At 57.2% G+C, this 27575-nt stretch overlaps 2 protein-coding genes across 5 annotated transcripts; both read left to right on the top strand.

Annotated features, from left to right (window-relative positions):
* The first annotated feature begins 1488 nt into the window (after positions 1-1488).
* Positions 1489-18904, top strand: ABCB8 (ATP binding cassette subfamily B member 8). 4 transcript variants are annotated; one of them, XM_033193266.1, is made up of 16 exons: positions 1489-1679; positions 7000-7312; positions 7663-7818; positions 7895-7989; positions 8115-8220; positions 9076-9237; positions 9356-9441; positions 9547-9644; positions 10018-10123; positions 13959-13992; positions 14191-14327; positions 14521-14615; positions 14802-14935; positions 15668-15815; positions 17307-17557; positions 18544-18904. In XM_033193266.1, exons 1-16 carry the CDS (start codon positions 1585-1587, stop codon positions 18682-18684), a joined length of 2157 nt encoding a protein of 718 aa, XP_033049157.1. In that variant the 5' UTR covers positions 1489-1584; the 3' UTR covers positions 18685-18904. The 4 variants fall into 4 exon arrangements, with proteins under 4 accessions (XP_033049157.1, XP_033049159.1, XP_033049158.1 ...); XM_033193268.1 differs by having other exon boundaries at positions 1513-2057; positions 7000-7157; positions 18544-18902; XM_033193267.1 differs by having other exon boundaries at positions 1513-2057; positions 18544-18902.
* Positions 18905-19140: 236 nt separating this feature from the next.
* Positions 19141-26693, top strand: ASIC3 (acid sensing ion channel subunit 3). The gene is made up of 12 exons (XM_033193276.1): positions 19141-21319; positions 22519-23396; positions 24079-24229; positions 24448-24575; positions 24724-24913; positions 24999-25055; positions 25133-25280; positions 25750-25841; positions 25923-26002; positions 26106-26177; positions 26356-26414; positions 26513-26693. Exons 2-12 carry the CDS (start codon positions 22863-22865, stop codon positions 26589-26591), a joined length of 1590 nt encoding a protein of 529 aa, XP_033049167.1. The 5' UTR covers positions 19141-21319; positions 22519-22862; the 3' UTR covers positions 26592-26693.
* The last annotated feature ends 882 nt before the right edge of the window (positions 26694-27575 follow it).

Raw genomic sequence — 27575 nt, 5'->3', positions numbered from 1 at the left:
AGGATAATATGGGTACCCAGGGAGGAGCTGAACTGAGTTCCTTGTTGTCACCTTAACAAGGAGGAGGAGACCCAGGCAGCTGGTCTGGTGGCTTGCCCAACGCCATTCTTGAGGCCCTGAATCACCAGGTTTCCTTCTAAAGCCCATTACTGAGATGCTGACTCAGCCACCAGGTGTCAAGGTCTCTAGGGCTTAGGCCCAAGGGCTGATGTTGGGACCAGTACCCCTGAAATGGAGAGATGGACACCGTGCTTCTCAGATTGTTCACTGGAGGCAATCATGGACTCACCCACAAAACTTGAGTCCAGATGTGCCTGCTTTTCTCCTTCTGTGTGGGGTATTTTAGTAGTAGCTCAGGTCTCGCATGCCTTTATACCTGAGCACGAGGCAGAGCTATGAAAACAAGACCCTGTCCTTCTAGAGGTAGCAAAATGGAATCCCATATTGCGGCGGGGCCAGGAAATTCCCATAATCTTTCTGAGACATCTGTCAAGACGGGTTATGTGGGGTGGTGTCTAGTCTCTCCCCCACCTCACTCACCCAGTGTCACTCAGTATAATGGCTATTCCACCATAGTCACAATAGGACCCCTCCCTATACACCCGGAGCTCCCCAGCTCAACCCCAAACTAATCCTGGGAGACTGTCTTACCTAGTTTCACCCTGAATTCATTCTCATTGACAGCCCCCTACCACCACCCCCAATTCAAGTCGATTTATTATAAAGGGCACTTTTCCTGGCCAAGCATTTGGAAGGGAAGAGGACAGATAAATAAAACAGAGCCAGTACCCAACAAGAAGCTGCAGCCCAATGGGGAGACAGATACGCAAATAAATAATTACAGAGAAGAAATGAGTGGTGCAAACTCTGGTAAGAGCTTGAGGCAAGTCATTCTGACCCGGGTGAGGAAGGCATCTGCGAGGCAGAGAGATCTGAGGCCGCGCCTTGATAAATTACAAGACCTCCATACCAGTAGTTCTCAATAGCTGAGGCGTAGGGCAAGAGTGTCAGAATCACCGGGGGAGTTCTTCCCCAAATACACGTGACAGATGTCCCGGCAGTTCTGACGCGCCTAGGAGAGCGGGGTGGGTGGCAGGGTATATGTACGTGTTTTGAAAAAACTCCCAGTCGATTTTTGTTCATTCCTCCCCCAAAGCCCGTTCTACACGCCCTCGAGATGACGGGACATCTAGAGATCCTCGAGCCTTGGGAAAATGGCCCGAGGTCGGCGGCTGACGCGTTACCATGGATACTCCATAGCGTAGGGCCGGACGGCGCACACCCTTTAGACGTCACTCGGAGCCGACTGGCGCACCAAGCAAAAGGCAGACCCACTTCCAACTCGGCTCCCCCCAGAGCAGGGGGGCGGGCGGGTAGGCGAGTCTCTCCAATCACAGTTCCAAAAGGAGGGGGCTGACAACGTACCCTCCAGTCACAGCTTGAAACGAGATTGATGTGTCTTTTCACCAATCACCGCCAAGGCGCGAGGGGCTTGTCGGGATGGGGGCGGGAGCCAACATGGAGCCCTCAATGGGATAAGGGTGAAAGTGCTATTGCCGGCTGCTCCTGTTTTCGCGCCCCAGCATGCTGGTGCATTTATTTCGGGTCGGGATTCGGGGTGGCCCATTCCCAGGCAGGCCGCTAGTGCCCCTTCGCTTCCAGACATTCTCAGCTGTCAGGTAAAAAGGGGAAAACCTACTCAGCGCGGGCCATTGACCGGCCGGCAGGGCAGTGCCGGGCCCGCCGGGAGATGGAGTCCGCGGGCTCGCGCGAGGCTTGCTGGGAGCTGTAGGCCAGGCCTGCCGGGGTGGAATGTCACTACGCGGGTATTGGTCTCAGTTATTTATAGTGACACTCCAGGCGCCAGCAGGAGGTTCCGGCGTCTGCATCGGTGTGTCAGCCAGAAGGAGGGAACGCTCCGGGTCTGTGACTACGCCCAGTCTGCACTCTCGACCAGGGGTCGCCTTTCCTGGACCCCGAGTTGATTGGGCGATTTGGACGAAAATTCTTATTAGTATCAAGAGACATTTAATGTAGTGGTGCTCCCAGGATTCAAAGTGAGTCGAAGAAGAGCTAGAGATGTTCAGCAGGGATAAAGAGCCAATCTAATAGGCCGGGCGCGGTGGCTCACCCCTGTAATCCCAGCATTTTGGGAGGCCAGGAGTTTGAGATCAGCCTGGCCAACATGGCAAAACCCCGTCTCTACCAAGAAATACAAAAATTTGCCGTGATTAGTGGCACCGCGCCTGTAATTCCAGCTATTTGGAAGGCTGAGGCAGGATAATCGCTTCAACCTGGGAGGCGGAGGTTTCAGTGAGCCGAGGTCACGACCACTGCACTCCACCCTGGGTGATAGTGAGACTCTGTCTCAAAAAAAAAAAAAAAAAAAGTCAGTCTAATAACTTGTACATGTGTGTTTTTGGCGAAACACTCTACACAGGTTGGTCGAGAGAGAGAGAGAGAGACAGACAGACAGGTGGGAAACAAACAAGGACCTGAAACTACAACTGGAATGTAAATGCTTTATGAGAAGGGACTGATTCCTTTTTTTTTTTTTTTTTTTTTTGAGACAGAGTCTTGCTCTGTCACTCAGGCTGGACTGCAGTGGCGTGATCTCGGCTGACTGCAACCTCTACCTCCTGGGTTCGAGCAATTCTCATGCCTCAGCCACCCAAGTAGCTGGAATTACAGACGTGCACCACACCCGGCTAATTTTTGTATTTTTAGTAGAGACGGAGTTTCGTCATGTTGGTGGCCAGGCTGGTCTTGAACTCCTGACCTCAGGCGATCTGCCTGCCTTGGCCTCCCAAAGTGCTGGGATTACAGGCGTGAGCCACCTCACCTGGCTGTCCTTTCTAATCCTACAACGAATTACTTGGGGGCCAAACAAATAGAAGATTCCCAAGGGCAGGTGGATATGGAGTTGTGTCATTTGGAAAGCCATCTGACTGAAGGAGAACAAGAGCTGGATCGAGCTGGAGCTGGAAATATTGGTGCTGGGAAGTAATCCATATGCTCTTGGCAATGACCAAGCCTTTCTTAGAGTGTTAGTTTGGAGACAATGCAAGAAGCTGGAAAAAGACCATGCTAAATTATTGAAAGGTTTAAAAACAGTCCTTAGGAAAGAGGAAGGGTGTTGATATTATTTAAACCAGAGAAAAACCCAAGGAAATACATCAAATAATATTCAAGTATATATGTGTTCATTAGTCAGTATTTTTCAATAGATTATGAAATGAATTCAGTTGGTCAGGACCATTTAAAAGTAAATATAAGCTGGGCGTGGTGGCTCGTGCCTATAATCCCAGCACTTTGGGAGGCCAAGGCAGGCGGATCACCTGAGGTCAAGAGTTCAAGACCAGCCTGGCCAACGTGGTGAAACCCCGTCTCTATTAAAAATACGAAAATGGCCGGGCGCGGTGGCTCAAGCCTGTAATCCCAGCACTTTGGGAGGCCGAGGCGGGTGGATCACGAGGTCAGGAGATCGAGACCCTCCTGGCTAACACGGTGAAACCCCGTCTCTACTAAAAATACAAAAAACTAGCCGGGCGCCTGTAGTCCCAGCTACTCGGAGGCTGAGGCGGGAGAATGGCGGGAACCCGGGAGGCGGAGCTTGCAGTGAGCCAAGATCGCGCCACTGCACTCCAGCCTGGGCGACACAGCGAGACTCCGCTCTCAAAAAAAAAATACGAAAATTTGCCAGGTGTGGTTGCACGTGCCTGTAGTCCCAGCTATTCGGGAGGCTGAGGCAAGAGAATTGCTCAAACCCAGGAGGCAGAGGTTGCAGTGAGCCGAGATTGCGCCATTGCACTCCAGCATGACAGAGCAAGACTCCGTCTCAAATAAATAAACAAACAAACAAACAAATGTAAATGTAGGCCAGGCACAGTGGTTTACACCTGTAATCCCAGCACTTTGGGGGCCAAGGCAGGCAGATCACTGGAGGTCAGGAGTTCAAGACCAGCCTGGCCAACATAGTGAAGCCCCATCTCTATTAAAAATACAAAAATTAGCCAGGTGTGGTGGCTCACACCTGTAATCCCAGCACTTTGAGGAGCCTGGACAGGCAGATCACTTGAGGTCAGGAGTTCGAGACCAGCCTAGCCAACATGGTGAAGTCCTGTCTGTTCTAAAAATACAAAAATTAACCAGGCATGGTTGTGGGCGCCTGTAGTCCCAGCTACTGGGGAGGCTGAGGCAGGAGAATTGCTTGAACCTGGGAGGTGGAGATTGCAGTCAGCCAAGATAGCGCCACTTACTCTCCAGCCTGGGCAACAGAGTGAGACCCTGTCTTAGATAAAGGAAAGGAAAGGAAGGGAAGGGAAGGGCGGGAAAGGGAGGGGAAGGGAGCGGAGGGGAGGGGAGGGAAGGGGCATGTTAAAAATTAGAGAAAATATTATTTTGTGAAGCATTTCCATTTTGTGTGGTACGTGTGTGTTCATTGTACTGGGTTGCAATGTCAGATTTGTTTCTTGCTGTAGGCCACAGTAAGTGTAAACATTTGCAAAACCCTGTAGTAGTTAGGTCAGATTGTCCTGCGCCTCTAATGAGGGCATGCATGTGCTCAACAAACATAAACATTTGCAGAACATCTATTATGTACCGGAGTTCTGCCAGTGCTATCTAAGATATAATTTCCTGCCTTTCAGAAACACATGGTGTCATGGGAAAACTGGACAGTTACACAAGGCAGAAGGAGAGTCAGCATCTCTATCTTTATGCTAGAAACAAGAACACAGTGGAAAACAGGACATAAAAACCTGGCACGTTGGAATGGGGTGGGAGAAGGCCTCATGTAGGCAAAAGGCACAGCAAGGGAAGGATGAGGTGAAGACTGCAATTAGAAGGGTCTAGGGATGTGAAAGGCCATGATGGTAAAGAGAAAAGCTCACACTATTGTTTTTTTAAAGCCTTTCCCCATCAGTAACCTCATGTAGATCTTCTAGATCTCACCCTCCTCTCCTAGCTGGATAACTTCTGCTTCCTACAACCAGTCCTGTCTGCCTCCAGCCCACACCCCTCTGCTATGATCTTTTTTTTTTTCAAGACAGAGTCTCCGTTGCCCAGGCTGGCGTACGGTAGCACGATCTTGGCTCACTGCAACCTCCTCCTCCCAGGTTCAAGTGATTCTCTGCCTCCGCCTCCCAAGTAGCTGGGACCACAGGCACACACCACCACACCCGGCTAATTTTTAGTAGAGACACAGTTTCAGCATGTTGATCTTGAACTCCTGGCCTCAAATGATCCACCCGCCTCAGCCTACCAAAGTGTTGGGATTACAGGCATGAGACACTGCACCTGGCCATGCTGTGATCTTTAAAATGCAAACATGATCTTGTCACACCTCAGCCTAAAAATCACCACGACCCTTATTGCCCCCCAAGTCCAGGAGCTTTATAAGAACTAGAAAACTGCCCCTCCCCCCAAGTCTCATGTCTCTTCTCCCTTCTTGTAGGCCAGGCTTCAGCCATACAATTCCTGAAACTTCTCTCCCATCCTTTCTCACTGCAGACACTCACGCTTACTTTCCCTGTGCCTAGAGCTCTCCCCTTTATAGCCCACCCCTACCTGTGCCTGGCCTCCTGTTCCCCCTCAGGCCTCACCTAGAAGACCTTTCCTGACTCCCTCTGAGGAGAAGGAGGAGCAGGACTTCAAGCTGTTTTGTGCCTCTGATTTCCAGTTAACTGTGAATCTCCTGCACTCAAGCATGACTACTGTGAGGGGAGTTACTTCAGCTGTCATGTTCATCTCCATCCTCTCCATCACCCAAGCAGAGCACCTGCACACAGTAGGTTCAAAATGTCTAGAATAGGCCAGGTGCAGTGACTCATGCCTGTAATCCCAGCACTTTGGGAGGCTGAGGCGGGTGGATCACAAGGTCAGGAGTTCAAGACCAGCCTTGCCAATATAGCAAAACCCCGTCTCTACTAAAAATACAAAAATTAGCTGGGTGTGGTGGCATGTGCCTGTAGTACCAGCTGCTCAGGAGGCTGAGGCAGAAGAATCGCTTGTACCCGGGAGGCAGAGGTTGCAGTGAGCTGAGATTATGCCACTTCACTCCAGCTGGGGTGACAGAGCGAGACTCTTTCTCAAAAAAACAAAAAAACTGTCTAGAATAGTAGAATCAACGTTAGCATTTTATAGATGCGGCAGCTGAAGGAAAGAGAAGGTATTGGCCTATTCAAGATGACAAGATAAGTTATTAGAATTTTTATTTTTCTCTGTTTCCTCCTTCAGCTGTGGAGAAGGAGTGTGTGTCCATGGTGCCCCAGGCCAGGGAGGGGAGGTAGGGTCATGGGCCTGGGACGTCAGAAGATACAGCACACTGGCAGAGTGGAGACAGTCTGGGTGCTGGAGTCAGACTGTAGACTTGGTTCCCTGCTCGTCCCAGTTCTACAGCCTGGGGACAAATTATTTCAGCTCTCTTAGCTCCACATGATTTTTTTCATCAGTCAAGTGAGAATAATGGCACCTCCCTCCCAGGGAGGTGAGGATCAAGGGAAGTGGCCCATTAGCTCCAGGAGGTGGGGCCATGTCTGCCCTGGTGGCTGCTGTGAGCAAGTCCAGTGCCGGGCACAGGAGCAGCTCTCTTTCCTCACCTCTGCACCATAGTCCCTTAAACCCCTGGCCCCTTCCTGTCCAGGCAGTGTGTGGCCATCTAATGTGCCATTCAGTTCTTCAGTCTGTGCTTCTGTCAGAGCCTGGAGTCGAGGCTGCGAGGACCCTGGCTGGCTGGGTGTGGCCTGTGAGGCGCCCAGGGGAGTAAGACTTTTAAGACTCGATTTTTTGCTCAGTGTCTCATTCCTCTGTGACTTTGCCCATGGACGTCTGTCTTAGAAACTGAAGTTGCTTCAGAAGAGCCCTGAGAAGGGCAGGGGCGAGGGCCTGAAGGAAGAGGAAGTGCTGCTTCCAGAGGGCTCGGCCAGAGCCCCGTGGGTATGCTGGGCAGTTGGAGGGCAGTTGGAGCCTGGAGCCATCCATGCCTCTTTCTCCTTACAGGTACTCTGATGGCCACCGCAGCTCCACCCTCCTCCGGGCCGTGGCCCACCTGCGGTCCCAGCTCTGGACCCACCTCCCTCGCGCCCCTCTAGCTCCCAGACAGAGCCCCTCTGCCTGGTGCTGGGTTGGGGGAGCCCTGCTAGGCCCCGTGATACTGAGTAAGTGTCCCCGCCTCTACTTTGTGGCCCTCTGTGAGGCAGAAGAGGCCCCTCCTGCCAGCTCCACACCCCGTGTCGTGGGGTCTCGCTTTAACTGGAAGCTCTTCTGGCAGTTTCTGCACCCCCACCTGCTGGCCCTGGGGGTAGCCATCGTGGTGAGGCTTTCCCCATTTCTCCATCCTGGGGACAGGGCAGAACCCAGAGCTATAAAGGGATGGCATTCCTGCCTCGCTGCCTCTCAGGGGAGAGCTCACGGGAGCAGTGAGGGCTAGCCAGGGTGCCAGGGGCATCAACACTGGGTGGCTGGGTGTGCAGAGGTCCGTGGGGGCTGGAAGCCAGGGTTTGAACCTCTGAGAGGCACTGATGTAGGTCCAAATGACCAGCCACGACCTGGACAAGAGCAGGGCTCAGTAGTGGGAGAGGAAGGACCAAGATCTGGCTGGGGATGGGGAGGAGTGTGGCTCCCCCACTCAAAACATTTGTACCCTCTGCCTCCCCATTCCAGCTGGCCTTGGGTGCGGCACTCGTGAATGTACAGATCCCCCTGCTCCTGGGCCAGCTGGTAGAGATTGTGGCCAAGTTCACGAGGGACCACATGGGGAGTTTCATGACTGAGTCCCGGAATCTCAGCACCCACCTGCTTATCCTCTATGGTGTCCAGGTACAGCTGGGAGTGGGGCTGGGGGCCGCCGAGGAGCCACCTGAGGCATCCCTGAGTGCACTGGGCTCTTTCGCAGGGACTGCTGACCTTTGGGTACCTGGTGCTGCTGTCCCACATTGGCGAGCGCATGGCTGTGGACATGCGGAGGGCCCTCTTCAGCTCCCTGCTCCGGTACTGCCAGCCTCAGGGTGCAGAGTTGGGGTGACTGATGGTCCGAGGGGGCCTGGGGGTGGGGCCTCATCCTGAAGTAATGTCTCCCTCTTCTTCCCTCCTTGTTGGTCCATGTCCCATGCCAGACAAGACATCGCCTTCTTTGACACCAATAAGACAGGGCAGCTGGTGAGCCGCTTGACGACTGACGTGCAGGAGTTTAAGTCATCCTTCAAGCTCGTCATCTCCCAGGTCAGTGGCCCAGTGGCCCCTCCACATCCACACACACACTTTCCCACGTGGACTCGCCAGGCCAGCCCTGCCCGCCCCCCAGCCCTGATGTTGGGCTGACAGGCGCACACTGACTCGAGAAGCCCACTGCCTGGTGAGGCCGTGGGTGAGGCACCATGGAAGTTCATGGAAGGAAAGTGTAGAGGCAGTGTCCAAGGTCAGTACAGGCTGCTTCTCCACTGCTCTGAAACCGAATCTTCCCTGGAAAGCCTTCCCAAGCACTCAGACAAGAGCCTTTCCTGGCAAGAGCAAAATCACTTCGCCTGCCTTGTCCCCAGAGTGCCTGGATTGCTGACAAGCATTGAGCGTGCACAGAGGGTCTGCTTTGTGCTCGGCCCTCCCAGGACTCACTCCTCTTCCCATTGCTCCATGGCGAAGGCACACACAGTCTGGACGTTGCCCAGGGCCTCATCTGCTATGCCCGTTGCCTACCTAACACCAATGCCCTCCCCTTATCCTCCCCCACTGACTCTGTGTCTGCGGGATCGTGCCACACACTGGCCTAGGCGGTCACTGGTGTACTGCCATGTGGTTCTCTTTGTTCAGTTCCTAGAACGGAAAGATAAGCAAGCTCGGATTTGTCTAGGGAAGGGTGCCACAGTTCATAGCATTCTCACTCGGCCCCTTCAGGCCTGCTGCTCGCACCCAAACTGGCCAAGTTAGGGTTATGTACTGTGACCAGTGGACTGCCACTGGGCCTCCCCCAGGGGCCAAGACCTGGGGCCTTGGCCTTGGGAGTGCAGAGCTACAGCCAGCTGACCCTTGGAAAAGTCCTTCCTGTCATGGTGCGACGCTGCCTTCCCTCCCCCTCCCTAGGGACTACGAAGCTGCACCCAGGTGGCGGGCTGCCTGATATCCCTGTCCATGCTGTCTACACGCCTCACGCTGCTGCTGATGGTGGCCACACCCGCCCTGATGGGAGTGGGCACCCTGATGGGCTCCGGCCTCCGAAAATTGTCTCGCCAGTGTCAGGAGCAGGTACCGGCATTCCTGACCATCCTCCTTACTCTCCCCACACCGTTTCTCTTTCCACTCCCTGGAACTCCTCTCTCTCCCCAACCTGGACTCCTTGTCCCATTTCCTGAACTCCTTGCAGATCGCCAGGGCAATGGGCGTAGCAGATGAGGCCCTGGGCAATGTCCGGACTGTGCGTGCCTTCGCCATGGAGCAACGGGAAGAGGAGTGAGTCCTGGGAGGGCCAAGCACAAAGCAGAGATGCCCCCCACACCCTGCCCACCCTTGGTGCCAGCCCAGCTGCCTCCTGAGTGCACTGGCTTCTCTCACCAGGCGCTACGGGGCAGAGCTGGAAGCATGCCGCTGCCGGGCAGAGGAGCTGGGCCGGGGCATCGCCTTGTTCCAAGGGCTTTCCAACATCGCCTTCAACTGTGAGTGAGCCAGTTGGGGGTTGGAGGGGCACTTGTGGGCTGGGGAGGATCTGGGAGCAGCCAAGGCAGGCAAAGGCCCACCCTCCATCTGCTGGCTGCCTGCACTCGCCTCGGGCCAGCTGCTAACTCTCGCAGGTAAAGGGAGGGTGCCGATGTCCCAACCCAGCTATGGGGTTCCATGCGGAACGCACAGGGCCACCCTCGAGGAGGCCATGGAGGCGTGCCCACCCCGACTTGCTCTTCCAAGGAGGAAGCCAAGGCTGGGACCAGCCATGCGCCTCACCTGACTCTCACAGCCAGCACTGGCAGAGCAGGCCCAGCGCTGTTTCCTCTGCTCCTGCTTCGTCCTCCCTCACTGTATCCTCTCCTGCAGGCATGGTCTTGGGTACCCTGTTTATTGGGGGCTCCCTTGTGGCCGGACAGCATCTGACAGGAGGAGACCTCATGTCCTTCCTGGTGGCTTCCCAGACAGTACAAAGGTAAGTGGGGGCCGTTCCCATCGCTACAGATCCCCTTGCCACCCTCCAGAGCCCTGCTGGGTCAGCAGACACGGGTGCAGCCTTCTCTGGGGGCTGACTGCTGTGCAGCTCCAGGCCTGCCCAGCTCCCCCAGGCATGCGTAGGGTCAGGGAGAGAGAGCCCCTCAGGACCCATAACAACCCTCCCGGCTGGGGCAGTGGCGCTGCAGCAGGCAGGTGCTTGTCATCTTCAGCCTTCCAAAGGACCCAGAAGTTTCCTTGACAGGTTTTTAAAAATTTGTTTTAACTGTGGTAAAGTACACATAACATAAAATGCAGCATTTTAACCGTTTTGAAGCATGCGGCTCGCGGGCAGTGGGCGCACTCACGTTGCTGTGTGGCTGGCACCGCCGTCCGTCTCCAGAACTCTTATCTGGCAGAGCGGAGCGAATCCCCATTCGCCCTCCCCCAGCCCCTGGCACCCACCATTGCGCTTTCTGTCCTTATGATTTGACAACTCTAGAGACGTCCTATAAGTGGAGTCAGACTGTGTCCTTTTGTGACTGCGTTTTGTCACTCCACATTGTGTCCTCAGCTTCCTCCGTGTTGCAGCCTGTCCGAATTCTCTTCCGCTGCAGGCTATGACATTCCATGCATGGAAGGACCATCCTTGACAGGCTTTGTGAGCTGCCCTTCCCTATGCCTGCCACTTCCAGGGATGACAAATTGACCCCTGTTCCCACACACCCCACCCTTATAGCTTATTGCTTTGCGTTGGTCCGAAACCACCCGCTCAGCTGAGCCTCTGGGGTGACCAGAGCCGATCACCAGACAGCTCGAGGTGGGCCTCCCCATTCCTGTTTCTTTCCAAGCTAAACAAAAGCAGTTCTACATAAATATGGTAAATAATGAGATAGTAAATATGCTGCAGCAGATCATCAAAGGGTGAAGACCTGTCTCCACCAACCGTGCATCACCGCTGCCGCCCCCTCCCTCCCCAACAAGCCCCCTGCTCTTCCTCCCAGGCCCCCACCCTATTCTGCTGAGGCATGTGTCCTCCCCCTGCTGCATGGTGCACCCCTGCGTGTGTGTCCACCGGATCCGAAGCCCTCACTGCAGGGCGTCCTATCCCAGGAAGTGGGAGGCGGATGGAGACAGGCTCCCATTTTGAGCCCCAAGCCTGACATTCCACAGAGATGTTCCTCCCATTTCTGCAGATGCACGGACACCCTCGTGGGCCCCATGTCTGCTCGATGCTCCCGAATCTGAACGCATTCAGACCCTTTCTGGTCCTGGGCTCAGGCCTCCTGGGCAGCCTCGTCCCTCCTCCAGCCCAGGGAGCTATTCCTGGGTGGCTTTGGAATTCAGGTGTTCTCACTGTGATAGAGATGGGGCCTGGGGGAGGCTGCTTCCACCACTGCCTACCCTGCTCAGTGCTGACCCACTTCCCTGGACCAGAGCTTTGGCCTCACTGAACAGGACAGTCGTTTTAGTCCTGAGGACCCATAAGAAGCCTAGTGGCGGCCAGGCACGGTGCTCACACCTGTAACCCCAGCACTTTGGGAGGCCAGGGTGGGCAGATCATGAAGTTAAGAGATCGAGACCATCCTGGCCAACATGGTGAAACCCCGTCTCTACTAAAAATACAAAATTTAGCTGGGCGTGGCGATGCGCGCCTGTAGTCCCAGCTACTCGGGAGGCTGAGGCGGGAGAATCACTTGAACCTGGGAGGCAGAGGTTGCAGTGAGCTGAGATTGCGCCACTGCACTCCAGCCTGGCAACAGAGCAAGACTCCATCTCAAAAAAAAAAACAAAAGCCCAGTGGCTCCCTTAATAAAATCACCCCTTAGCCCTCTGTGGTGGGCAATGGTGGGACAGTCTCCCTGTAGGAGGGTGGCTGTACTGTCCAGCCCCAACCCTCCCGCTTCGGGGCGCCTACTTCCCCTTTAGGGCCTGAGACTCTGACTTTTTTTTTTTTTTTTTTTTTTTGAGATGGAGTCTTGCTCTGCCGCCCAGGCTGGAGTGCAGTGGCCAGCTCTCAGCTCACTGCAAGCTCCGCCTCCTGGGTTCACGCCATTCTCCTGCCTCAGCCTCCAGAGTAGCTGGGACTACAGGCGCCCGCCACCACGCCCGGCTAATTTTTTCTTGTATTTTTAGTAGAGATGGGGTTTCACTCTGTTAGCCAGGATGGTCTTGATCTCCTGACCTCGTGATCTGCCCGCCTTGGCCTCCCAAAGTGCTGGGATTACAGGCGTGAGCCACTGTGCCCGGCTGAGACTCTGACTTTACCTCTCACCGTACTGCTTGTCCATCCAGCAATTTTGTGACACACACAAGAACCCCCAGGGGCTTGTCTGTGCTGTTTCGCTGGCTGCTCCCCCAGCCACAGGCCCTAGACCCATCCTCTTGGGGTCCTTCTAGCCCTGGCTATGTGGAGATTCTTCCTCACCCACCTTGGGGGAATTGGGTTTGTTGCATAAAGCAGCTGGTGTGTTTCCCACTGGGTCCTGCCAGCTAAGCCAAGAGCCCATGCATTGGCACTGGGGTCTAGCAGAGAGAAGGCAGAGAGGGGAGCAGGATGGCCCAACCTGCCTCAGGCAGCCTAACCTATGAGCCCATCCTCAGCACTCCTGATGGAGATGGGGAGGTGCCTAGACAGACAGCAAGCGGGGTCCAGCCGCCTCATCAGAATCAGGGCCAGGCTTCACCTGGGAACAGGCCCGTAGCCCACAGCCCATGGCCCCTGAGAGCAGGGTCATCGCACTCCAGTGAGTCATGTGCATTTTGAATTTCAGTTGCTGCCTAGCCCCTTTGCCAGGTGGAGAATGTTCCTCTGCTCATCAACAGATAGCTGACTGGGCTGGTTCCTTCCTGCCTGGTGCCTCCCTGCTCCCTTTAGCAAGTGCTGACTGCGCTGAGTCCAGTGGGACCTTTTCCTTTTGGGTTTTGAGGCTCCTCCCACTCACCCCCACCCCAGTGCTGGAAGAAGTGAGTCTGCAGCTGAAGGGTTGCTGGGGAGTCAGTCTTTCCTCTTCCTAAGGAGGGGACCAGGCATACACACACTGTCACGGGTCAGCCAGGCCAGTCAGGGACCAGTGACTCACCTTCCTCCCCAGCCTCCTGGCAGCTGGCCAGCCCTACCCCAGCCCTCCCGCGACAAAGGAGGCCACCCACTGTCTAGACAGATAACACCGTGGGTATACTCACCTGCAGGGCAAGCTCATGAGAAAAGTTTTTTTCAGTGAATTTTGTTTTGGGCTCTCCCAAGAGTTCCCCTGTGACCCAGTGTCTTGTTTTCTTCTTCCTCCAAAAAGATCTAACATCACTTTTTCCACCTAAATGTCAGCCGAAGTCAATGCTTCCCCAAGAGTCTGCAGTGTTAGATCTGCTCTCCCCTTGTGAGCCACGCACCCTTGATCTGTGTTCACGGTGGTGGCCTCTGCATCCTCAGGGCACAGCAGGGAGTTTGTGGGTCAGCTGGACTCCCTTCCTCGTGGGCCGATATCACCCCTGCATGTGTGCACAGGCCTCACCCTGCAGACCATAGGCCAGGGCAGTGGTGGACACCCACAGAGGCCTGTGCCTTCACTTCTATGTCCTCCTGGAGCACCCCCTCCTGGGGCTTGGGCTGGGCTGAGGGACAGCTGTCATCCTCATCTGGCCAAGGAGGGAGCCAGGGCTCAGCGATCTGGTGTTGCTGCGTCCCAGGGCTCCGTGCCCCCATGGTGCAGAAGCAGTCTGCATTTGACCACAGGCCACCTGCTTCCTTGCTCCCCCACCCCACCATGGCTTCCTTCCCCTCCTCTCTGGCTCTTCTTGTTCCCATCTATTCCAGCCCTCTCTCCTTCTTCTGCCAGGTCCATGGCCAACCTCTCTGTCCTGTTTGGTCAGGTGAGTGGCCGATAGGGTGGAGGGCCTGGGGTGTGGAGTTTGTGCCGTGTATGTGCCACTGTGGGAGTTGCCTGTTGACTGGGTGTGGGTGGGCAGAGGAGCTGGGGAGACCCCAGCCCAGAGCCACGGCCACTCCCTGGAGATGCTGTGGTCACCCCCACTCCTGCCTCTCTGCGGACTTTGGATCCCCTCCCACAGGTGGTCCGGGGGCTGAGTGCAGGCGCCCGGGTCTTTGAGTACATGGCCCTGAGCCCCTGCATCCCACTGTCTGGGGGCTGCTGCATCCCCAAAGAGCACCTGCGTGGCTCCGTGACGTTTCAGAATGTCTGCTTCAGGTCAGCATGGGTGAGCAGGTGTGGGGATGGGTCCCTGGGCTGAGGATGAGGCGAGAATATTCGGGGGTGGAGGTCTGGCTTAATGCCCCCCATAAACAGGCCCTCTCAGAGGGCTACAGGGAGACTTCAGGAGAGACCCAGGCAGCAAGGGCTGGGAGCCTGGTCTGACTGGGGGTCTCTCGGCTCCTCCCAGCTACCCCTGCCGCCCCGGCTTCGAGGTGCTGAAAGACTTCACCCTGACGCTGCCCCCTGGCAAGATCGTGGCCCTCGTGGGCCAGTCTGGGGGAGGTAAGGGGAGCCCACCACCTTCTCCTCACCCTCTGACTCTTCTCTAGCAGCCACTCAGAGCAAGGCTGGGAGCAGTGAGCCCTGCACCCCCGGTGGGGTCCCTTCCTCCACTGCCACAAGGGGCCTTCTTTCCTGGGACAATCCCCAGAATCCCTGGCCTCCCTCCCTCTCAACCCAATTCCCCAGGAAAGACCACCGTGGCTTCCCTGCTGGAGCGCTTCTACGACCCCACGGCAGGCGTGGTGATGCTGGACGGGCGGGACCTGCGCACCCTTGACCCCTCCTGGCTCCGGGGCCAGGTTGTTGGCTTCATCAGCCAGGTGCGGGGCCACATGGGCAGCCCTTGGCTCCCACTGCCCGTCCTCCCCTGGGCCCTGCCCCTCTTAGTCCTCAGGTACCTTTTCTTTTCTTTCCACCCTTATCATCCTTGCTGCTCTCGGGAGACCCCTGGCCTTCTTCACATGTCCTCAGCTGTTGTCTGGATGAGGCATCCCTGTCCTGGGAGCAGCCACAGCTCTGCCTGGTCTCCCAGAGCAGGGACGCTTTGTCCCCATTTACAACAGTCTACACAGATGGGGAATCATGGGATTCTCAAAAACCCCATAGCATCCAGGTCTAGAGAAGCCCGTGGTGGAGTTGCTGAGCCTGCAGCTATTCTCCCTCTGCTTGAGGTGGCACTGCCCAGCGAGGGTCCACCCTTCCCTTCGAGGGCCGTGAATGAAGAGGGCATGCCTGCTGTCCCGCCAGGGAGAGTGCCTGTGCAGAAGAAAGGCAAATGCGAGCTCCCAATTCCCAGCACCCCGCCGTGCCAGCTCCTCCCACTCCTGCTCCTGAGGAGGGTTCTGGGTCGTTGGTAGGAGGTCAACCTGTCCTTCCCTTTTGGGGTCCACTCTGCGTCCTCACTTCACCTCTGACTTTGAACATCTCATTCTTCAAGAGATCCTAATCGAATCCACCAAATGGAATGTCCCAATGTACATGGTGGCCCCTCAGGTTTCTGGGGCAAAGAGAATGTTTCTGTGGACTCTGTCTCCATAACCCCTCACCCACAGGAGCCCGTCCTGTTTGGGACGACCATCATGGAAAACATCCGCTTTGGGAAGCTGGAAGCGTCCGATGAAGAGGTGTACGCAGCCGCCCGGGAAGCCAATGCTCACGAGTTCATCACCAGCTTCCCCGAGGGCTACAACACCATCGTTGGTAGGTGCTCGGGTCTGCCGGGAACCAGGTGGTCAGACATTGGGACACAGGATTCCGCAGGAGCAGTGAGCAGCCCAGCGGGACTGAGGGCAGCAGGGACAGCTGGGGAGAAAGACAGTTGTGTCATGGAAGACCAGAACCACAGCCAAAGGGGACAGAGTTGTTCTGTGGGGACAGGGGAGTCCAGGCCAATGTGGTTTAGAACCAGCAACCCAAGCAGCCTGCAGAGACAGGACGGGCTCCAGGAGGAACTGGAGAATGCGACAGGGGGCATATGACAGGCCCCTGGCCAGGGACACAGTGATGCATGGTATTTGGAGTCTTCACTGAGTCGAAAAGGCCGCCACTTCCCCAGACTGAACAGAAGAAACGGGGGTTGCCTCCTCTCCACCGTCCATCCCCCTCTGGCTCCTGTTTCCTTCCTGAGCTTTTTATCTCTGAAGTTGTTTCTCCTCATTAGAATCGGGGTGACTGGATGGGCCCCAGGAGAGGGCTCTGGTGGTTCTGAACTAGGAACACGCAGCCTGGCACTGCAGGGCGTGCACCTTGCAGCTTGATGTGTGGAGCTCCCAGGTCTTTTCCCAGCCTTCGGGGCCATGTTTCTCGGCCGGTGTCTTGGCTCTGTTGCACAGTGTGTCAGCACTTCTCAAGATGCAGGGATACCTGAGCTTCTCAACTCTGGTCAGTCTGAGTCCAGCCTTCTGAGCTGTGGGGTCAGTGTGTCCAGCCCAGCCATCGTGTTCTAAATAGCTCCTCCAGCCGTGTTCATATACTGTCCAGATGCCAGCTGTCCTCACTGGGTGCTCTCCCACATCTCTCTTGGATGGCACTTTCCTTGTGTCTCTGATCCTAGTACTTTCTGCTCATTTGGGCCTTCTTGGGGCTGCGTCCTTACTGACCTGTCACCCTGCTGTCACCTTGAGGTTCTTTTTGGCTCCCAGGCTGCCACTTGTGCTGTCCTCTGTGGGCTTCGAATCCCACTTCCCTGGAGTCACTGGACCCCAGAGCCCATGTTTGGGTGCTGGATGTTCCCCACAGCCACAGAGACCCGGGAGGCTGGGAAGGTGGCTTGGAGCTGCAGGCACAGGGCAGGGTGTGGGTCATCCTGGCCTGAGGCACTGCCATGGCTGGGGAGGGGCATTTGGCAACTCCCTTGGAGTGCACCAAGCCCTGCTGGCAGGTGTCACGCCACCCTCAGAGGCAGGAGGAGTGTGCACAGTGCGGGGTGGGGGGTCAGAGGCAGGAGGAGGGTACACAGTGTGGGGTGGGGTGTCAGAGACAGGACTAGGGTGCACAATGCGGGGTGGAAGGTCAGAGGCAGGACAAGCGTGCACAGTGTGGGGTGGAGGGTCAGAGGCATGACGAGGGTGCACAGTGCTGAGAGGGGCACTTAGAGGATCTTGATGGGAGTTCAGGAAGGACCCTGTGCCCCTTTGTGGGCCACCCTCAAGTGCACAGCTTCAGGCTCCTGCTCTGCCCCTCCCTTCCCAGGTGAACGGGGCACTACCCTGTCTGGGGGCCAGAAGCAGCGCCTGGCCATTGCCCGAGCCCTTATCAAGCAGCCCATGGTGCTGATACTGGATGAAGCCACCAGCGCACTGGACGCAGAGTCTGAACGGGTTGTGCAGGAGGCCCTGGACCGGGCCAGTGCAGGCCGCACGGTGCTGGTAATTGCCCACCGGCTCAGCACTGTCCGTGGGGCCCACTGCATCATCGTCATGGCTGATGGCCGTGTCTGGGAGGTTAGTCGTCCTGGGGGCATGGATCAGTGGGTTGAAGATGGCTTCATCACGAACAGTGGCACGATGCTGCAATGAGTTACACGAAGGTGTGGCCTGGCCCCAGGGCCTTCGGGGCTGTGTTCTGGAAGCAGCATCCCATGTGGAGTCAGGAGTTCCTGCATTCAGCCAAGCCCTGGCCTCTTAGGCCCTCAGTTTCTTCCTCTGTCCCCTGGGATAGTATAGTTGTACCATCAGTTCCCAGGATCAAAAGGAAAAGTACTAGCCGTGTGCCTGTAATCCCAGCATTTTGGGAGGCCAAAGCAGAAGGATCTCTTGAGGCCATCCTGGGCAACATAGCGAGACCTGTCTCTACAAAATACCCAATAAAAAATTAGCTGGATGTGTTGGCATGCGCCTGTACTCCCAGCTACTCTGGAGGCTGAGGCAGGAGGATTACTTGACCCCAGAGGTTGAGGCTGCAGTGAACAATGATTGTGCAATTGCACTCTAGCCTGGCATCAGAATGAGGCCCTGTCTAAAAAAAACAAAAAGGAAACATACTCAGAAAGAGTATGGTGCTGTGAGCGAGGAACAGGGCTGGCTGCCCAGGGTATCAGTTACAGAAGAAGCAGCGCCAAGGAACCTGTGCAGGGAGTCAGAAGTAGGACCCCAGAGGCTCTGTGGCATTGGTTCACAGCCGCTCATTCAAGCCAAGGCTGAGGGGCTTGTGCAGGGAGATGGATCCTGAGTTGGAGCCTTGGGCTCTGTAAGCGGGACAGGGAATCATGTTTTTCCAAAATTCAGCTAAGTGGGGAAGTGGCAGTAACTAATGCAGCATGCCAGTGGCGGTTCCTTTCAGATTGGGCATTGGTTTCAGAGTGTCCCCAGAAGGGACACTGGCCTAAGTGACCTTGGGCCCAATGGCTGATAGACAGGCTTAGCCCTCCGAACGTTCTGAAGCCTGCACGCCTTGGAGCAACCATTCACCCCTCCCTCCCATCTTCCAGGCTGGCACCCATGAAGAGCTCCTGAAGAAAGGCGGGCTGTACGCCGAGCTCATTCGGAGGCAGGCCCTGGATGCCCCGAGGACGGGGACCCCACCGCCCAAAAAGCCAGAAGGCCCCAGGAGCCAGCAGCACAAGTCCTGAGAAGGGCCCCCTGAGGTGTGGTCGCTGCCAAGCATCAGTGCTAGGGCTGGGGCTCAGTCTGCAGGGAGCTTACTGGAGACTGAGCCCCTGGGAGGTCCAGCATGTGGAGAGTCACTGCGGCTGCTGCTGCTCACAATAAAGCCGGGGCCGAGCGGCTGGCAGGGGAGGCCAATCCCTCCCTCCCCTCCCTAGTCCTGCCGGCTGCCTCCCTCCCACCAGAGTCTGCCAGAGTCATTGGGCTGCAATGGGCAGAGGCAGAGTTCCCCCACTCTGTTCTCCCTTTGCCCAGACCCCTCCAGACCTCTCAGAGACATTCTGGCCAGTCTCCCTGCCCCACCCAACAGCCTCAAGTTGACCAGGCCTGTAGCTCCGGGGAGTTTTTAAAAATCAGGGTCTGGAAGTGGGCCTGGGAATTCAAACCTAAGACTCTTCCCACATCCTTGCTAGGACCTCACTTCCCTAGACTGGGGACTGACTCCCTCTCCTGTGTCCCCACTGCCTCACTGGACCATGGGAGAAGGAGCCTATCAGCTGGCTCACCCCGGAACCCACAGTCCCCATCTTCCAAACAGCCTCCCTCCCTTCTCCCTGCACAGTGAACACAGTCCTGATTTCTAGATTTCACCTCCCCTCCCCACCCCCAAGGGACACAGGCCTCACAGGGCCCAACACTTGGGTCAGGGTAGGAGGGACAGGGCCACAGTGGCCAGTTCCTATGAGAGGCGCCAGCCTGCCTGGCTGTCTTCCACCGACCCTGCCCTGTGTGCCTGGAGTCTTTCACCCACTGAGATCGTGGACCAGCCTCCATCTACACCAGGAACACCCAGCTCTAATGGAGATGGGAGGGGCTGGTGCCCACCTGGAGCTCTCAGCTTCCTGCCCACAATGCTGACAAGTACAGAACTAAATGGAGCAACTACTGCAGAATCCAGTACAGAATCGGTCCAGGAGGGCGCGGCTGTGGACAGGCCAGCCCCCCCGCCCCCACCACAAGTTCTGGGAGGTGCATCTTGAAAGGGGAAGGCAGACGTCCTGAGTGATGGGCGCCTGTGGCCCCGAGGCTACGGATGAGGGGGCTACGCTTCAGCTGGCTTCTGAGGGGCCTGGAAAGGCACAGAAGTAGGGCCATGGCTGAACTGGCACCGAGCAGGACCTCGTGTCCCTGCACTGCTGCAGATGCACCAGCCCTCCCCACCTTGGTGGCACTGTCACTTCCTACTGGGATCCTTCCCCCCATCCAGTGACACCCAGGCTGTGGGACCACACGGGGCCCTGCTCCCCGGGGCAGGAGAAGAGGTGGTGCCTGCGGTGCACCTTCACAGCCAGCCAAGTGTTCTGGATTTATCCTGCGTAAAGAAGGATGGTACCCTCTTTCAGGGGTGTGGTGCAGTGCACTGATGGAGCAGCTGATGCTGCTGGGAGGCCATCCTGGAAGAGGCAGCAGTGGCTCAAGTTTGTGTGCAGGAGCCAGAGTGGGACTCACAGGCTCTTGTGGGTATGGTTTAGAACTAGATGGTACTTTGGGGACAAGCCATCCAAAAACCCTAGGCTCACATCCACCCTGATTTGATATCCCACTTTCTGACAGATCAGAGGCTATGTCTCTAGGCAGTGGAGGCCCGGGAGCAGAGCCTGGGGCTGGTTCACAGCTAAACCCCTCCCTAGGGCAGAGTAGGGCCTTAGCTTCTGGCGAGTCCACAAGCCTTGCCGGGGCCCTGCTTGTTGACCTGACCCCTCCCTCACCAGGCAACTAGCCAAGGCGATTCCTGCTTCACCCGCTCAGTCACCAGCCTCAAGCTGCCCAAGATGCCTCTGACACCAGATTTATATCTTCTGGATGGCTTCTCCAAATCCAGCCCTTTACCCGCCCCCTAGAGAAGCAGTGAAACCTCACAGCTAGTCTAGCTGGAAGAGCTATATTGCAAGAGCCGTGCCGTCTTCCTAACCTCGCCTCGGCCTTAGCTCCACAGTAGAGAGTGGGAGCCTGGCTGTGCTTGATGGTGGATGCCTGTTTTGAGAGTGTGAGTGGGATCATCTACAGTACAATACTTGCAAAGCACAGCACTGTGGCTCTGGGGAACTGGTACGCCTGTGCTGTAACCACGGTACTCACCCAGTCCTTCCAAAATGTTTATTAATCAAGCACCTGTCATATGTCATTGAGCCCACGATGGGGAATGAGGACGGTCCCTTCCCCCATGAAGTTTGTGTCCTGTTGGGAGGACAGACAGGTGGCCCAGCAGTTGCAGCATGGTGTGTGCACACATTTGGTTGGTGGAACCATGTTTCTACCACTCATGGTCAAAAAAAAGCCCACCAAAGTCAGCCTGGCGACCTCAGGTGCTTTTTTGGGCAAAGCTAGAACAGAAATAAATTTTAGTAAATTAATGGAGATGAGCCGGCTTTCCCACAGGTCTACAAGGAATGTCACCTCACTCCCAGATACATGGGGGCAGATGACCATTTAGCCAAATGCAGAGTGTGACCCTGATGAGGACTGCCTGGCTCTCCTCCCCAGGTTCAGGGCTTCCTCCCAGAACCTCAGGTGTTTCTGGGCTGGCACCTGTGGCCCTGAGCTGGGTAACACCTCATCTCCAGGACCATGGATCAGCACAGTGTCCTCATCCCACTTCAGGTCAGCTGGCACTACCTTACACTACGTAACACGGCCTTCTGGAGGTCTCTGCCTACCCTCTGGGAGCCTGCCCCCACCCCCAATCCACTACCTTCTCCCCTGGATCATTGGAAGCATCTTAGGTCAGATAATAAGCTGGCTCTGCCCTCTGCAGGCTCGCTGTCTCCCACCATGGACACAGCGACTCTAGAAAAGCCCCATGCAAAGCAGGCCTGCTCCCACATTACTGGTGGAAGTGCACAATGGCATGACTCCTGTGGGGGAAATTCAGTGTCGTCTATCAGGTTACCAACCCCGCAGTCTCTTGGCCCAGCAGTCGTCCTGGGAGTTCACATCTGTGTGATGATACGGCAACATTGTAATGGAAAGACTGGAGACCCCCAGTGCATCAGTGGGGCAGTCATTCAATAAACTGGTGTGTGCACGTACTGGGTGGTATGCAGCCCTTTGGAAAAATGAAGGTTTTCCAGGTCCTGGATATAGCAATGTAAAATGAGAAATCACAGAATACCCATGTTATACCCGGGAGGGTGGCAGGTGGGCATCCGTGGTACCCAGGACGGTGGCAGGTGGGGCACCCATGTTCTACATGGGGTGGCAGGTGAGCCCATAACCATTGTAGAGGCCAACATTCTCAACAGGAGGGCCTAAGTGTGGGGAGGTAGGCTCTGACTCCCTAGGGAGAGAGGGACACTTAGGAAACAGACGGGCCCTGGAAGTGGGACGTGAAGAGTGCCCTGGCCATCCAGTGTAGGCTGAGGTGGTGGGGGCACAGAAAGAAGAGATTCGCCAATGCCAACCTTCCAACCACTTCCCAGTTTGGCCAAGAGCCAGCTCTGGTCTTTGGGAAGGAACAGATGATCCTGGGTGAAGCTAGAGGGAAGGCCGGAGAGGCAAAAGGAGGCAGGAGCTAGGCCAGGGGTCAGCGACCGACCCTCGAGGCCGGTGTACAGGGGCTGCAACTCGGAGCCTAGGGGGCCTCCAAGACACCTCTAGGCTCAATTTACCCCTGGACTTCCCTCGAGCTCTCCCTGGGATCACTGTGATTTCCTCCTGGCAGCTCTCGTCTTGGACAGCCATGCCCCCCCCCATGCTGCACTAATGGCTCAGCCTGGGGCCCCAGGGACCTCCCCTACCCCCCCCAGACTGCTCTGCCGGCCCCCTTTCCTCCCTCACTGCTGAAACCCAATCCTCTGCAGCAGCGCCGGCTCAGCACCACCTCAGCACCACTCCACAGCCCCTGCCTGCCACGGTCAGCTGTGCCCCACCTGGTCTGCTGCGGAGTCCCCAGCCCAGTGTCTAGCCCAGTGGAGCCACCGCCTGTTCCTTGGGAAGGTTGAGTGGGACCTGACCGGCCAGGTTACCTCCTCCAATCCTGTCAGGCTAGTGCCTCCCTGCCTCCCAGCCTTGGCTCTCTCCCACCCTCTCCTTTCTTCTCCTTGCCTGGCCCCCTGAATCCTATCTTAGCCCCCTCAGCCCCCTGACTGACCCTCTCTCGCTTCTTCCAAGCCTCTGTAGCTGACCCCCCTCCTGGGTTCTGGCCATGAAGCCCACCTCAGGCCCAGAGGAGGCCCGGCGGCCGGCCTCGGACATCCGTGTGTTTGCCAGCAACTGCTCGATGCACGGGCTGGGCCATGTCTTCGGGCCAGGCAGCCTGAGCCTGCGCCGGGGGATGTGGGCAGCGGCCGTGGTCCTGTCAGTGGCCACCTTCCTCTACCAGGTGGCTGAGAGAGTGCGCTACTACAGGGAGTTCCACCACCAGACTGCCCTGGATGAGCGAGAAAGCCACCGGCTCATCTTCCCGGCTGTTACCCTGTGCAACATCAACCCGCTGCGCCGCTCGCGCCTAACGCCCAATGACCTGCACTGGGCTGGGTCTGCGCTGCTGGGCCTGGATCCTGCAGAGCACCCCGCCTTCCTGCGTGCCCTGGGCCGGTCCCCCGCACCGCCCGGCTTCATGCCCAGTCCCACCTTTGACATGGCGCAACTCTATGCCCGTGCTGGGCACTCCCTGGACGACATGCTGCTGGACTGTCGCTTCCGCGGCGAACCTTGTGGGCCTGAGAACTTCACCACGGTGAGCTGACCTCCCTACCTGTCCTGCCAGGGACCCAGAGAGCCGAGCAGTCCCTGCCCAGCACCCACAATCCCCTAGCCAGTGTAGGCTCCCCCAACGCCAGGAGGCTTCTTCCTTCCTACCAGCCACGGACTCCCCACCCCCCAGTGCCACTCCGTGCAGCCCGGGAAGCTGTCCTCCTTGGGGCTGTCTCTGTTTCCCAGCCCGGGGGGAGCATGTGAGGCCACACTGACCCTGGCTGGCCCTAGGCCTGAGGTCTGGCCCATGGAGGCCCTGCTCCTGGGGCTGGAGGTCCTCCCTGGTGGGACCATTCTGGGGCAGAGGACCCCTGTCTCTGCCAGGAGGGGGTCTTGCTTTCCCTCTATCTTTTCAACATACTGCCAGTCCCGGAGGACAGCCACAGGGGCCCACTTCCTTTTCCCCCAGTCTCCAGAGAAACACGGAAAAACCTGTAGGATGTGCCCTGGGCTTTGGTGGGGACTGGCGGGGAGGAGGAGTTGGGTTGATGGGCTCCCAAGAACGTCCTGCAACATGTGCCCACGTGGAGCGTGGGGCTGGGGGCATTGAGATGTGGGCTTCAGTGTTCAAAGAAGAGATGCAAACATACCATGAGGTGGGGAGAGGTCCCATGACCATGTGCTTGCCTGGGGGAGATGGCCATCACCCTGTCTGCCCGCCCCAGATCTTCACCCGGATGGGAAAGTGCTACACATTTAACTCTGGCGCCGATGGGGCAGAGCTGCTCACCACTACTAGGGGTGGCATGGGCAACGGGCTGGATATCATGCTGGATGTGCAGCAGGAGGAATATCTACCTGTGTGGAGGGACAATGGTAGGGAGCACACGAATGAGGCTGGGGGAGGGCATGGATGGGGTGCAAAAGGCTAGGGGAAGGAGAGGAGGTGTCAGGGTGTTCCCCCAGAACCTGTGAAAGGGGCTGGGCTGGCTCATCCCTGTCCTGGGGAGAGGGGGCTGCAGTGAGAGGTCTTGTCTGGTTGGGCAGGAGACCTGACCACAGGGTCTCAGGCCTCATAGGTCCCTCTCTGGCAGAGGAGACCCCCTTTGAGGTGGGGATCCGAGTGCAGATCCACAGCCAGGAGGAGCCGCCCATCATCGACCAGCTGGGCTTGGGGGTGTCCCCGGGCTACCAGACCTTTGTTTCTTGCCAGCAGCAGCAGGTACCCTCCCGTGTGCCTCTACACCCACTATTCAAGCCCACACCACCACTGGCCCTAAACCCTCAGCTCCTCAGACCTATCCAGGGGCCTCTCCCCAGCTGACCTCTCGCGCTCTCTGGGAAGTCTCCTTAACCCTGTCCCCCCACAGCTGAGCTTCCTGCCACCACCTTGGGGCGACTGCAGTTCAGCATCTCTGAACCCCAACTATGAGCCAGAGCCCTCTGATCCCCTAGGCTCCCCCAGCCCCAGCCCTCCCTATACCCTAATGGGGTGTCGCCTGGCCTGCGAAACCCGCTACGTGGCTCGGAAGTGCGGCTGCCGAATGATGTACATGCCAGGTGAGGGGCTGGGGTCTTCGTCCCATGGTGTGCAGGGCCCAGAGAGGTGGGGCTGCTCCTGAAACCATCTCCGCGGCACCCGCAGGCGACACGCCAGTGTGCAGCCCCCAGCAGTACAAGAACTGTGCCCACCCGGCCATAGGTAAGGGCAAGCCTCCCCCACCTCCCGTCCGCCCCGCTCCGCCCAACTGGCGGCTGACGTGGCCCGGTGGCCCGCAGATGCCATGCTTCGCAAGGACTCGTGCGCCTGCCCCAACCCGTGCGCCAGCACGCGCTACGCCAAGGAGCTCTCCATGGTGCGGATCCCGAGCCGCGCCGCCGCGCGCTTCCTGGCCCGGAAGCTCAACCGCAGCGAGGCCTACATCGCGTGAGCTGCGCGGGGCGGGCGGGCTCCTCCGAGCCGGGGGCTCCCGACGGGGCGGAGCGGGGCAAGCTGGAGCTCTCGTGCACACAGCCCGGGCGGAGGCAGCCTCCGCAGCCTCACTGGCTCTGGGGCTCCGTGCAGGTTGCTTAACCTTTCTGCCCCCGGGGGATGCTGACGCCTCCTCCCAGGGATATTTTTTTCCTTTCCTTTTTTAATCTTTACTTTTAAAAAATGGAGACGGCGGGGGATGGGGGGGAGGGGGTCTCGCTATCTTGCCAAGGCTGGTCTCAAACTCCTGGCCTCAAGATCCTCCCTCCTCATCCTCCCAAAGTGCTGGGAGTACGGGTGTAAGCCACCGCGCCCAGCCCCTCCCAGGGTTCTTGAAAGGGGTGGGAGAACCCACAGCTGCTTCTTGCCAGCAGTGGGTACCAGGTAGTGGCCAACATACATTTGAGGCCTTTCTTGTCCTCAGGGAGAATGTGCTGGCCCTGGACATCTTCTTCGAGGCCCTCAACTATGAGACTGTGGAACAGAAGAAGGCCTATGAGATGTCGGAGCTGCTTGGTGTGTGTGCAGGGCCCCCAGGGCTGGGGAGGTGTGGGCAGGCAGGTGGCTGTGAGTTGAAGAGTGACCCTGTCTCCACAGGCGACATTGGGGGCCAGATGGGGCTGTTCATTGGGGCCAGCCTGCTCACCATCCTCGAGATCCTAGACTACCTCTGTGAGGTGGGCCAGGGCCCCCACTGCAGGGGGTGGGAGGTGGGAATCAGGGCCCCTAGGATGAGGGGGAAGGCGTACACTGGCCACCTCCCATCCTGCTTGCCTCCAGGTGTTCCGAGACAAGGTCCTGGGATATTTCTGGAACCGAAGGCACTCCCAAAGGCATTCCAGCACCAATCTGGTAACAGCCCCTCTTCTGGAGCCCCTGCCAGCTCCAAGGGTTCTAGGCCCCACCTCTGAAGCCTAGAACACCATCCCACCCCAGCTGAGGAGAAACAGGCAGGAGGGTGTGCAGTGACCTTGACTGGTCCCTGGGAGGAGGACCACTCCCCACCTCTGACCCTCTCCTCCTCCCACAGCTTCAGGAAGGGCTGGGCAGCCATCGAACCCAAGTTCCCCACCTCAGCCTGGGCCCCAGGTAACACATAGTGGCCCCCTAAAATCAAGGGAGGGCAGGGACAGGCGCAGGGCAGTGGGTGTGCTGGTTCCCACCCAGCACTCTGCTCTGTTCCGAAGACCTCCCACCCCTCCTTGTGCTGTCACCAAGACTCTCTCCGCCTCCCACCGCACCTGCTACCTTGTCACACGGCTCTAGGCCTGCTGTTTGTGTCCTCGGAGCCCCACCCTGACATCCTGGACATGCCTAGCCTGCACGTAGCTTTTCCATCTTCACCCCAAATAAAGTCCTAATGCATCAGCCTCAGGTGTGTCTCTTACAGGGCAGAGACTAGCCAAGCCAAGGTCAGCCCAACTCAGGCATTGGAAGTCCTCTGCCAGCCATGATCCAGCTGGAGGTGGCTTCTGAAAGGTGGAGCTGGGCCCGTGAACCCCCATGAATCTCTAGGGAAGAATGGTAGCAAGAGGTTATCAGTCATTTGCAGCTCAGTGTGAGTGAGTTTAGCCGACTGACATCTTAGAGAAAAGGGAGGACAGGTATCTTCCAAGCCCACGCTTAGGGGTGAGTGCAGAATCACAGTCAGCAATAAAGGTATAACTGGAAGAAAGCTCTGCCCAGAGCCCAGCAAGAAGAGGCAGGGAGAAGACTGGGGGTGACTCCACTTTCAAGAACACCTGTATCCTGCCTTATATCCTGACTCCTTTCCCACATTTGGGACCAAGTGTGGCACACAGCCTGTCTCCATACCAACAAGTTCTGTCTCCCCAGCCTCCCCACAAGAGCTAAAGGCCTAAGGCTTGAGACGGTGGGGGTGGGGGTGGGGGGAGCTCTCCCTTCCCCTTCCTGCCAGTAAGGACATGCCAGGCCCCAGCCATAGGCCCAACTTCCCTCTCTTTCACTGTACCCCAAACATTGGGAAACTGACAAATAGGGAGTGGGAAGGGGTGTTCCTGATGGAACCATATCTTTCGGGCTCTCCTGTGCCAGCCTGCAGGCCTCGGTATGGGGGGATGAGGAGGGGAAGGACAAGAGGATCCACCTGAGATACGGAGAACCACAAGGAGAGGCCCACCCCACCCACTCTTAGACACTGGCCCCTCACTCCAAGGGACCATGTCAGGCCCTCCTGGGCAGAGGGAGGGAAGGTGGGAGGAAGGGGTGTGCAGTGACAGTGCTGCCCTG

Source organism: Trachypithecus francoisi, unplaced genomic scaffold, assembly GCF_009764315.1.
Source record: "Trachypithecus francoisi isolate TF-2019V2 unplaced genomic scaffold, Tfra_2.0 Lachesis_group4, whole genome shotgun sequence".
Lineage (NCBI taxonomy): Eukaryota > Metazoa > Chordata > Mammalia > Primates > Cercopithecidae > Trachypithecus > Trachypithecus francoisi.
The sequence above is the reverse complement of the archived record's forward strand: the minus strand, read 5'-3'. Positions and strand labels throughout refer to the sequence as shown.

Excerpts from the sequence above, each read along its gene's own strand:
- ASIC3 (XM_033193276.1), top strand. The coding sequence starts at position 22,863 with ATGAAGCCCACCTCAGGCCCAGAGGAGGCCCGGCGGCCGGCCTCGGAC. Across the intron at positions 24,576-24,723 it reads TTTCTTGCCAGCAGCAGCAG|CTGAGCTTCCTGCCACCACC; the intron begins GTACCCTCCCGT and ends GTCCCCCCACAG. Across the intron at positions 25,281-25,749 it reads CGCAGCGAGGCCTACATCGC|GGAGAATGTGCTGGCCCTGG; the intron begins GTGAGCTGCGCG and ends TCTTGTCCTCAG.
- ABCB8 (XM_033193265.1), top strand. The coding sequence starts at position 4,555 with ATGCATGTGCTCAACAAACATAAACATTTGCAGAACATCTATTATGTA. Across the intron at positions 7,819-7,894 it reads TTATCCTCTATGGTGTCCAG|GGACTGCTGACCTTTGGGTA; the intron begins GTACAGCTGGGA and ends GCTCTTTCGCAG. Across the intron at positions 15,816-17,306 it reads GGGCTACAACACCATCGTTG|GTGAACGGGGCACTACCCTG; the intron begins GTAGGTGCTCGG and ends CTCCCTTCCCAG.